Source organism: Anneissia japonica, unplaced genomic scaffold (genome assembly GCF_011630105.1).
Source record: "Anneissia japonica isolate Jap-2015-1 unplaced genomic scaffold, ASM1163010v1 scaffold287960_len3192837_cov198, whole genome shotgun sequence".
Classification (NCBI taxonomy): Eukaryota; Metazoa; Echinodermata; class Crinoidea; order Comatulida; family Comatulidae; genus Anneissia; species Anneissia japonica.
Window position 1 is genome coordinate 81,391 of NW_022712725.1, and position 12,608 is coordinate 93,998.

Genomic DNA, 12,608 nt, shown 5'->3' on the forward strand with positions numbered 1-12,608 from the left:
AGATGTGGATAAGAGACAGATATAATCATGCTCTATAGCTTAAAATAATAATATTTTTACATATTACTTAAACATAAATACTTAATTTAATTTGTCAAGTGTTACTATGACTTGTTTAAGAGCATTGTTTGAAATCTTTAATTTTATACTTTACACTGCAGATTTAAACACAGAGTCCACCTATCATCATGTGGTTGCAGAGAAGCCAATTTTTTGGCCTCGGAAAGGTTATTGTTTTTTTCTGTGTATCTGTTGTTGTTTACCAACTAGCTTTGTTTACTTGTTTTGTTTGGCCATCACCTTTGCAAGCTTCTACATAATAACAAACTGCTTTTATTGCTAATTCTTTGTCTTCTCCATCACACTAAACTTTGTGCATGCTTTTTTTTTTATTTAACTTAACCAAGGCACAGAAATGTGTTACAATTATAATTCCAATAACAATTAGAGTTGATAAGTTGTAATTATCATTGTTGTAGATGAGTTAAATGAGTGTTAATAGTCTTGCATTTTGTCTGTACCTCATGGTGGTCAAATTCATATTGAGTTCAGATCCAGTATTAGTTATGTTCATGTTAAATTTATGAAATATTAAAGTCTAAAGTAATCAACATTAATGGGTCTGCTGATACAGAATTAAGAATGAGTTGATGTTGGCGATGTGGTGGGATGATGTTGATGACAATGGCGATGCTGATGACTCACCCATTTTGATTTAAATATGATTTAACTTTCCCAATCTATATCAATGATATATATCATCATTACTACCATAATCGGTTTACTACTGAAATCCTATTACTGTCAATAGACATCACAAAGTCTTCAAAGGGTGTGTTTTGCGGGCTAAGAAAACAGTTTCTAAAAATGGTTCTTTCAAAGAATATTTTCTTGTGGCAGTGGAAATGAGGCCCATAAAAATAAACTGATTCCTTTATTGTGCTCACCAGCAGGCCAAGAACGATTTCTGTGGGTGCAGACTTTAGTCCAACCAATGATGTCCCAATTTTCAGTAGAAACACTCCCAAAAACATTTCACAGTATAAACTATGTTACCACATCATCCAGGACATAACATTATCAGCAGCATCACACCAATGCAGCAATATAATAAATGACATTAAGAACATCTCAGCATAATTACCAATGACATCATAGCATCTTTATCAATGATATCACAGCATCATTATCAATGACATCATAGCTGATCAATAGTGACATAGCATCATTGTCAATGACATCGTAGCATTGTAAATGTCATAGTCCATAACCATGACATTGTTATAATTGACATCACAGCTTGTAACACATCTTTGCTAAGACGTCCTAATAGCTCAATCATAACACCTTTGGTACGCTTAGGTAGCCATGTTGCTTGGTTGACTTTTTTAAGAGCATTGTGTGTGAACGTGTTTTATTGTGCATTACTAATGTGCTGTTGTAATCCCCTCTGTCCTACTATATTTGTTCTGTGTTCTCTTGGATATAAGACATTGTTGTTATTAATTGTGTCTTTCCCTGCTTAGGTAATTAATTCAAAAAATGCTTTATGTGTTTGTATAATGCAGCATTGTTAAGCACTGTACATAATATTATAATAATTATTTATAATCAATATATTTTTTCAATATATATTATTGCAAATCATAAACATCTATAAATAACAACACACACATTAATAGGTAGATTTGATAAGTCGTCTGTATTTTGCTTTAATTTTCTAAAGAATTGACATTTTGAATTGCCATTATAATGTTCTGTTGCATGTGATCTTTGATCATTTTTAATATCTTGTGGCATTAAACTGGTATTACCAAGAACCAGTATTAGATTATGTGTTCAGAACTCTTAATATTTTAAGTTCAATATCAGATGGGATTTGGAGTTTGAGATGTGCAGATAAAAAAAAACACCAAGAATCGTTAGACATGAAAGAAATTTATTATCTAAAAAATAGAATAAAATAATAACTTGAATAATATTGCTACTGTACTCCGTCCTTTTGGAGGCCAATATCCTTATTAACATTATAATTTTAAAATAGTTTAATTATTTTAGGACAGTTATGTGTACGAGAACTATTATAATGCATACATTGGTTGCTTGTTACATTACATGAATTTATGTATTGTATTCGTTGCATGTGTTGATTTTATCTGATTGCCCTGTGGTTACACTCAACAGACCATGTGCCAAAATATTGATTTGTCCTTTTCACCATAATCTGAAAAAATTAAAGAGTGTGAAACAATTGAATTTCTAACCATGCATGACATGATGGCATATTGTTTTCAGTATATCTGCTTACCAGCTCTTTAAAAAGAAGTCATATTATCATTTTTCTATATTCTGATTTGCAATATTGCAAGTGAAATTTATATTTTATTTACTACATAGTTTATTGTTATGAAATTTCTAACTGTATACTTCACTTTACTTTATTATTTATTAATGTCGCCCCCAATTCTGGCCAGCCATATCTGCATGTATGAGTGACAAATAAATGTACAAGAACGAAATTAAAATTTGTGACAGTACAAGCAAAAAATATTAATAATAATTAAAAGAGAATGAACAAAAAAAGCCAAAAAATACTCAGAATACTGTGCTAAAATTTTATCAACTAAATGACGACAGTCACTGTTAGACATCACGAAAATAAACTTATCATTATTGGATAAAGAAATAAATGTAGGATGCATAGTTAAATTGAAAAACAACACATTTCTTAAAGAATCATTTTGCTTTAACAAAACATGAAACCGTGAAATGCATCCTCCATACGATTTCTACATAAAGGACATATACTGGGATAATATAGTATCTGCCTGTTTCAATGCAAATAGGAGCACACCCAAATCTAAAAAGAAAAACCCATCTTAAAAGTCTCTTCATATTGTTTCAAACCATTAACATTTTTATGGTTAAATTCATAGCACTTATTTTATTTTATATCATTGGATACAGTACCAATCATAATTCATATGCAAGATTCATAGAAATGTGAAAAATGTATATTTCCCTCAGGAAATTACGCAGAGAAAAATCAATTTATATCATTTCATTTTTATTTCCACAATACATGGTATGAAATTTGAAATAGAAAATAATTATTAGAATGCATTTGATAGAGGAGCTGTAAAAGTGGATTTTTAGTTAGTTTTAGTTAGGGTGTCCAAAGCAAAATCCCAGCATATGAAATGCTTCAGGAAAAAACTGCACTACAGTTGTTATGTAAAATTAATTAAAATTACTCAGACCTTTACAAGTATGTTATTGAAAAGATAACATTTTTAGTATCACTTGATCAATAATAATAATAATGATGATATTCAAAAATCACAATAGTGGACATAGTCATTTCCGGATTATTACTATTACCATTTTTGAAAATAAAAATGTAAAATGAATAATAAATATCTTTTATAAATTAAATTATTTCTTTCATTTGAGTAATTTCCTACAATTACAGTCAATTTCAAAGCCTAGTTATCACTTGACACATGGTGATTACAGTACACTAACAAAAAGATTGCCGCTATCTTTTCAAAAACTCAATGCGGTTTTTATATTATTGTTGTGTTTTTTGTTGTTACTATATACATATGGTAAATGTAGTGCATAAATAATTTGAGCTTATTAAAGACTGTCTGATCGTACCGCTTATAAACTAATGACAAGCAATGTGAGACTAAATAAAATGAACATTATTATCATGTGAACTAATGAGATATTGAGTGATTCACATTAGCATGTTGCACATTATCCTCATCACTATCACCATTTGATTATTAACTTGAGTACACGTGTCATTGGTATTGCAGTATTGCGTTCGATATCTTTTCTGAATTACATGTCGATTTCTGAAATGAATATTAAAATATCTGAGAATTAAACCTAAATGATGTTTAGAGTTTGAATGTTTATGCGATCCAAATGTATTGCGTTTTTTGGTATTTCTAGCATTTTTTAAATGTTATGCAAAATTTGCTGAGGTAAAGTAATACTGGCTGTATAAATTATAGGTAAATTATTAGCAAAACATTGCAGTACAAAATAAATGGTCAAATATTACAATTAAAATATGGACAAAAAGTGAAAAGATTTAAATATTTTTGAAAATAAACAGACTTAAAAAGATTTACAGTTTGTGAAAACTTAAAATCATAACTCAAATTTGAATTGCTTAGCTTTAATAGTAGCTGTACTTTGTTCTTGAGATGGTCAAATTAGGCCCAAAATTTCTTGCATCACCCAAGCACATTGACAATTTAAATTACATTAGGAAAATTCTTCGCCAGCCGATCAACAATTTTTGTCTCCATGTTTTACTGCACACACTCACTGATCTTTATAAATCCAACAACTAATACATCGTATCTCATTACATCAGTGTTGGATTAACTTAATTTTCTGTTATGTATAATTGTGATGAATAGTAGAGCTGTTAGTGTGAAAGGAAATAAAACTAAGATTAAATGAACATGGCTATTAAACAACTAATCATTGGTGAAATATAATTATATTATTGAATAATTATATCTCTTTTTTAATATATGATTATATAAAATTCCATCTAAATACTTAGAATTAATTTTGGACTTTAGATATCATATTGCATACAGTGTTATTTTAGAGCTAGAATTTTTAAGAATGGTCATTCTATTTGATGATACATCGTCTTTTAAAAAAGCACTTGTTATGTTCTTTCTAAGTGATTATTAATGTATCTGTCGCTCAATACATACTATAAAAAGATCCACAATGTAGCCAGTAAGATTACGAATGCGTGCAGATAATCTTGAGTAGTCATAGCATGCACGATTTAGCTAATCTACTTTACAGTGAGAAATTCATCAACCAATTAATTCCTAGCCAGATGGATTTTCTAAGGAATACTTATAGTGACAGTAGATCATGTCTGATACTAAGGCCTAGTACGCAGTGCACCGACGGTCGTCGGCCGTTGCAACTCCATGGAAAACAAATCGTTTTGAATGGTGATCCACTCAGAATGTCACCAACAATCAAGTTGGTCAAGCGCTCGGATGGATCAGCGATGGACTCGTCGGACACGTCGTGTGACCGGCTTTAGACAAACTTGGATTCCTCTTTATATATGGATATAAAATGAAATTATAACAAAATAAATATTCAACAATAAGAATTTGAATAATTGTTTAATATTTAGTTTTATGAATTTTAAAATGAACTTTTCCCTGTTGGTGCAACATCTCCTAAAAATGCTGAGCTTTAATTTTTATCCTGTTTGCCACTGCCATAAAATACCTTGATCAGAATTAATCTTTCTTTTCTCAGAAAAAGTATAATGCATTTATTACGGAACTGTTTATGTTGTATCCCTAACATGACACATGATGGGATTTTGATAACGGTCCTAAGGGCATCCTCAGTTAATTTGCATTCGCATTTTATTTAAATTTCTCAAATTATATTTTTATTTTCTCCTGCCTACCGTAGATGCTTTTGGTAATGAGCTTTTTGCTAAATAAGGAAATATTGATGTATGTACTGTATTCTCCTGTGAAGCATCTTAATAAACTATCCAAACTATGTAAAATTTCATCTAACATCTAATATTAAATGATGATAACAATAATGGTAATATAATACTGCAATATATTATAAAATTCATATTTAATAGCACTATTTCGTATATCACGGCATTTTCCATTATCTACTGTCAATAAATTCATAATCAGCATGTCTTGTGTGATAACCACTTCCTCTCTCTGGTCAGTAATATTTCATTCCAGGTAATTTACACTCTACCAGGTACCTATTCGCTTTTTTATAGTCCTACGCAAATTGAGACTAGCATGCAAAGTCTACCCTTTTCAAGTTACACCCTCTAATAAGAGACAGAGCGAATTATTAGCAATAAACTCTACTTGTTCAAACTGGATTGATGGTCGGGTTAATCATTGATTTAAAAATGAAAACACAGTTTTTACTGTACAATGTAATAAAGAGAAAACTAAACTGAAAATGATTGTGAAGTGTTTCATTTAAAGAACATAAACCTTACCAAAGAAACTGAAACTAGCAAAATGATAAACAGAATTATATATATTTTTTTTATTGCAAAGCAATCTCATGTTTGCGAAGCTATTCCGTAATTCAATATTACAGTCGGTCTCATGATGTTTCATATTCTTATTTGGCTCATTTATAATATAACCTACTATGCCCCTATGCATGATTGTAAAGAACTATCGCTGATTGCTGCAAGAGAGAGAAAAAAGTATAGCATTGTGTCTGGTTAACATGAGTCATATTTGTACTGTAGAAACTATAATTGTTTGCCCAGCTTGCATATTTGTTTTGTTAGCTAGGCTTGATGGAAGCTAATGTTTGCTTAGAGTTGTGATGAAAACTGAGCTGTAGTGCAATTTCTAGAGAATGATATGCGAGATATTCTAATGGGATTTTGATATGTAGTTTAATATATCTATGCTCTTAATGTAGAATAATAGAACAAAAAGATGAAAGATGTCAAATCGATATCTAAACTATGACTATATCATAATACTGTAAAACTAAAATTAGAATGATATAAAAATTAATAAAAAAAATAAGTTTTGAGTGATAACAGATATTGATCATTGTTACAATTACAGTTATAACACTTTCAATTTAGTTGAGGTTCTGAAGGAGTTTTAGTTTGGCCACTACAACCAGACAAGATGCAATGAAAAATTCTAGATTTCTATTTTGAGTATTCATGCATGTATTAGCATTGTCCATGCTTACAAGACTGAAAAAATATAACAATTTGAAAGATGTGTACATCTATAAAACATGGCTGCCAAAAACCGCAACAGCAGTAGAATGCTTCAGACGTTTTATTTTATGCTCTGTGTGTGTTTTTTTATGTATTATTGTCCCAAGGATGTGTAATACCACTTTAAAATTTTCAATTACTGTTTGCTTTGTTCATTCTCCATCTGCTGCTTTTTGTATGCAGTTAAACAAAACCTTAACAAATAGTTCTGCCACTTTTTTGGCATTACGAATTAAATTATTATCTAAAAAATTTAAAACTGTATGATATCTATTTAAATGTAAATTGTGTAATTATTATGTTTTACAATTTTTAGTTCAAGTGTCATCATTTCATGGATTTTTTTTGTGGATAGATTTTTATTGGCATTACCGGTATATGCAAAAGTTCAGACACATGTTCTGGTATAAGTCTTCATTGAGAAGGTAGCCAATTATAATTTATGAAGAAACGCGAGAATTTTCTTGTACTGTCTTGCGTTTATGTTGTGAGCGTGACCACAGCTTGTAAGGAGGCAGTTGTATATTAGTCGATTTAGTATAGGAATCACTTCAGATGCTTATAGAATATTAGTTAAAATATTTATTTTTTTTATAGAATTAAAAGTCTGTTAACCAAATTATTTTAATTAGCTTGTATGAAACTGACTGATGTAGGTTTTTATAATTGGATGAAAACGTTGGCAAAGGCATTTAACATAGTATATTGTAACTGTTGATGTTGAATGCAATTATGTAGAGGTTTATGTGATGTTGTCATTGGCTGGGGTTGTGTGCGAGGTCTCTTGCATGCTCTTGTCACAGCATACCGATAACTAGATGACCCATTGAATTTGTGTACAATCACTTGCATGTTTTCCTTGCACTGCATCTATCCATCAATGCACTATTACTTTTATGTTCCATCATTTTGTTCTGTAACTTTTAATTCTGTTTTTTTTTTTTTTTTTTCAAATGCTTCAACCGAACTGTTTATTTTGCAAGCTATACCAAACATCTTTTTTCTCAACCTTTCAACATATGTTTTAACTTTTAGCCAACATTTTAAATTTCAGAGCTCCGAGGGTTCTTTGATCATGGCTGAGGTAACGTTCCTCTTAAATGTATTAACATTCGCATCCTTGTATTGCTTCCATTGTTGTTTTGTTGCGCAAGCCCCTTTCTATCAATATATATATATAAAAATATATATATATATAAAATATATATATAATTATTATGTATATATACATATAATAATGTATATATTGTGTATATATGTGTATATATATGTATATTTACTGTATATGTACATATATTTTTTTCATATTTACTTATAATTACATCACAACATGGCAGATTCTCTGAGGCTCAGACACCCAGTTGTATTTGAAGTTTATTGAGAATATTACTACTAACAAAACTTAGAGAACAACAACATGGCAATCTTTTCTTCATATAGAGGAAGTGGAAACATAATGTTAATAATTGTTGGTGAAAAAGGAACGGTTTCTTGCACTAGCTAAAGCCTGGTTTATCCAGGTGGCTCACTAACCTAACATGGGCCAACGTGCCCTACAGTACGGTTACATGCATGTTGAGTTATTTAAAATGTAGCATGGATAGTGGTTTGAGGGCTGGCCAGTCTAAACTTAACAACATTTACCATCTGCTTCGGTGGCGGCCTTGTTCACATAGGTGACACATAAAAACCAATGTTTACTTTTTTCTTCAGGGTGAATTCATGTTCATCTGTTAATGATTTTCTTCCCTTGTTTTTATCGACTATACTTATTCGACAATAACCTCTTCATTTTAGTTCCCAAGAACGACACTTTTTTTTTGCTTCCCTCTACCCTTCCTTAAAAACTCATTAATCTTCTTATATGATCTATTTATTCTTATAATACTTCATTTTGCTTTAAAGTGCACATAATTTAAATCATAAATAAGATTGTCATTATTAATTTCATTAACAAATGATTGTAAAACCTACATATCATTAGTCTGCTTAAAATATGTTGCATTTATATAATTTAGAACCAATTATCTGTACGGGCCAGAATTGTTTTTTTCTTTAAATTTATACCGTAATTTATAATAAGTATGAAATTATGATAATTCTTCAACCTATGGTTTGGACAAAATATCCAACATAAAATTACATACAATAAACAAAATATTGACAGAAAATGGAAGCAGGAAAGCAGACACAAAAACACCTATTTTTCATAAATTATTCGAACTATGCCGAATTGCACTAAGGTAATAGCTGATTAAATGTAAAACTAATTTATTCACTAATTCTTAATTTAGTGTTTTAAATATGTACTTTTCAATACTATTATTTTTCAAGTAAATTTAACAGTTATTTTGAAAACAATGACGTAATTTTGATATTAAAATTGAGAACACATTTCATATGAAGAAAATATTTATAGATGAATGAAGTATTTGTAAATATTAAATAGTACTTTTGGAAACACCTAAATTTAACATATGATTTGACTAGCTAAATAAAGTATAAGAGAGAAATGGAATGGCATATTAAATTAATGATATGACTAAAAATAGTAGGCAATATAAAAACATGTGATCCCCCCCCCCCCCAAGCTTAGTGGCATTTTATTGCATTAATGCTTAAACTAAAAATAACTAAGTTGAATACATTATTATGAAATATGTAAAAATAATGATGTAAATGTAATTTTTGAAATTGAAATTTACTATTTAATTGCCAATTAATCTTGTAACTAATGCATTTGGCATTTCTGATCTCAATTTGGTGAAACTGATTATTAACATTTTTTTTTTTCTTGGAATATGTCCCTTTCACTTTTTTAGGTGTTTTGTATTCTAGTAGTCAAATTCGTTCCGTCCTCAATAAAATAGTAAACACTTTTGTTATGGGTCAAAATCTTCATGCTATTAAGCTTATTTTTTATTTATTAAATCTATGTTAAAATATATGCCATAAATATGTATGTGAAATGTATAGAAGATGTAGATGGTAGAACAATCCAGCATTTCCTTACAAAATTTACTATTTTATTTTCTCTGTGCCATGCATGGATATTTGATTTCTGCATTGCATTGATTAATAGATTACCATTAATAATTAGTGTGCATCACCGTTTTTCATTAAACTTGGTATAGTACATTGGTAAGTGTAAAAATTACGTCTGGAGATCGTGTGTGCGCGGCTGGACATTGGCATTTTGTCATAAGTCAATTTGCGCCAAATCAGTTATTTTCTTGTCACCTTGTTCCGAGCAAAGTTGGCTGGCTTCATGAACTACTGTAGTGAACCTGCCAAGTAATGTCTTCGCATGTTATTGCAATTTACTATACAATAATACCCGATTCACACGTGAAGTTAAATTTAACAAAAAGTAACAAATTGTAACCGAGCGATCTCCCGAGTTATTCCTACCGAGATAAAAAGCATTCACACGCGTCTGTAAGGTAATGCCAAGGTCGTGTAAAATTTATTCAGTTTTTATTCAATTAATCATTTTTTCCCCTACTGCGATATAGGTCTAGCCTAGGCCTAGTTGAGAACCCCTGTCACAGATGGACTGTTGAACTCGCCATCACAGTAAACATTCGAAGCAATCAATGCTCTTAACGACTGCTGTACTACTACTACTAAACTAGGCATAGCTTCCAACGTTTCTGTCGACTCTTGATAATACTAGTAATAGTACTAACACCATCCCGACGTTCATTTTATGTATATCTTCTTCTTCTACCATTACTAATTAACATCAATAACAAGTTTAATTCATTCATCATTGAGAAAAACTAGGCCTATCAGGCTATTTCTAGTGGATCAGAATCGTCTGTAGAAGGAAGAAAATTCAAAGAACCCCGTGAAACACAGTAGATTGTTGTTGTGTTGAAATCCCTGCGCATGCGCAGATCCATCCATACTACATCTCGGAAGCTTTACCAGCCTCAGCGAGGCTGGTAAAGATTACCGAGACGTTCCGAGATTTTACAAGGATATTACACGGAGGTACTTTCACACGTGCCGTAAAATGTTACTTATGGTTACATTTGGTAAGATTTTTGTACGTGTGAATCGGGTATTAGACAGCACAGCAGACCTGTAGGCAGAATTTTCAGTAGTGGTCGGGGTGGGTTTGCAAGCAAAGCAAGGCTGGGACCGTCATGTATAGCGTCTTGGGATAATTGGGAACAATTTTAGTTAAATAATCATAAAAAGTAAAACTGTAGGCTGGATAATGCAATTTTGTACAACAATGAAAATTATCTTTAAATTGCCTCCAGCCAGCACGTGTGTTACTATCCAAACAGTGGCAGTCTGGATTGAGCTAAAAAAGCAAATAAATAATACATTAAAAATTATTATAACATTTTTTAAATGCCTCTGGGGTCACAATGCTTCTGATTTCTGGCCATGCAGTCATCCTTTTTATCCAGCCCCCTTGATCATCTGTCCACCTGTACATCAATAAATGGTTGGTGTTCATTGTTTTCTATTAGTCTATTTATGAATTGTACACAGGAACTCATGGTTGGCATTTCTTGGACAGCTCATGACATTGAAGACTGTTTTTCCCACCTGGTATGTGTATAAACTTCTCAAAACTAGCTACTGTTCTTTGGATACAGTAGTCCAGCATTGGCATTGTAATTTAACTTGTGACAACCTTCTAAAATCATATCTTTTCACAAATTTTGAGTATTAAAGTAATATACTAGGGTGGTGCAAGTAGTTTTCAATAATAATAATAATAATAATAATAATAATAATAATAATAAGAATAATAATAATAATAGAACATTTACAGTATAATGCGCCAGCATCCATCAAAGATGCTCATTGACCTGTATGCAGTGTACTGTACACTGTTTCTTTGGAAGATTCTGTTAGGCCTATAATTTTAAATTATGCTTATAATTTTACTCTTTCAGCATAATTTTTAGCCAATTTGCATGAAGTAAAACAACTTCTAGGTGAGGTCCATTGACTGTCTAGCTAGACACCGCCAACATTTGAGCAATTGTGAGTCATAGATCGGCAGACTTTGTGCCTTAAATTGCCAATAAATGGTGCGATGTTGTTTTTAGTTCGGCTGGCTTCAAGTGTTTTGTGAGTTTCGGTTTATAGTTTAATTTTTTTTGTCCGTTTTCTTTCGTTGTTGGGACGACAACAGGAGACACTATACAAATCGCAGATTATTATTATTATTATTATTAATATTATTATTATTATTATTATTATTATTATTATTATTATTATTATTATTATTATTGTTATTATTATTATTATAGGGTAGGGAATGAAGAAAGGATGGTACAATTTTAAGTAGGTCATAAGCTGCTTAAATAAGGTCATACATTATGTTCATTATTACCCTTTCTACAGTAAACCAGACGAGCTATATTAAGCATCCTTGATATACTGTATAATATAGCACATTATAAATGTGCAATTATTATTATTAACCATCTTTATACACAAGCTTTGGAAATCCTTCAAATAATCAGGGAGGTTCTGTATCTGACAACTGACCCAAATAATAATGATAATTTGTAGTAAAAGCCAAGGTTAATAAGTTGAGAAAACAAGTTGTTGCATAATTGGATTTGACTGCACTTTATACAACAAGCCATGATTATAAATATTATAATTTAATAATAAATTAATTTTCAAGGAAGATGACATTTATATTAGGAGCTGTTGAGGTAGGACTATATAATAGATTTCTAAACAATATTTTACTTTTAGTTATTTTATTAACTGACAAAGACAATTTTTATATCAAATGTTTATATTCAACATTATTTTAATTATT

At 30.5% G+C, this 12,608-nt stretch overlaps 1 protein-coding gene across 5 annotated transcripts in view; it reads left to right on the forward strand.

Moving 5' to 3' along the window:
* The window catches only part of LOC117108003, a 44,210-nt gene that overhangs the window by 11,853 nt on the left and 19,749 nt on the right, over positions 1 to 12,608 (forward strand). For 2 of the 5 annotated variants that reach the window (XM_033249825.1, XM_033249826.1), the window contains exons 3-4: positions 162 to 227; positions 7,860 to 7,889. The exons of 1 other annotated variant lie outside the window; for it this stretch is intronic. Coding sequence is in view for 2 of the 4 variants with exons in the window: in XM_033249820.1 (XP_033105711.1) it covers positions 162 to 227 (66 nt within the window). In the remaining 2 variants the exon portion in view is untranslated. The remainder of the gene's footprint in view (positions 1 to 161; positions 228 to 7,859; positions 7,890 to 12,608) is intronic. 2 more of the 5 variants (XM_033249820.1, XM_033249821.1) reach the window with 1 other exon arrangement.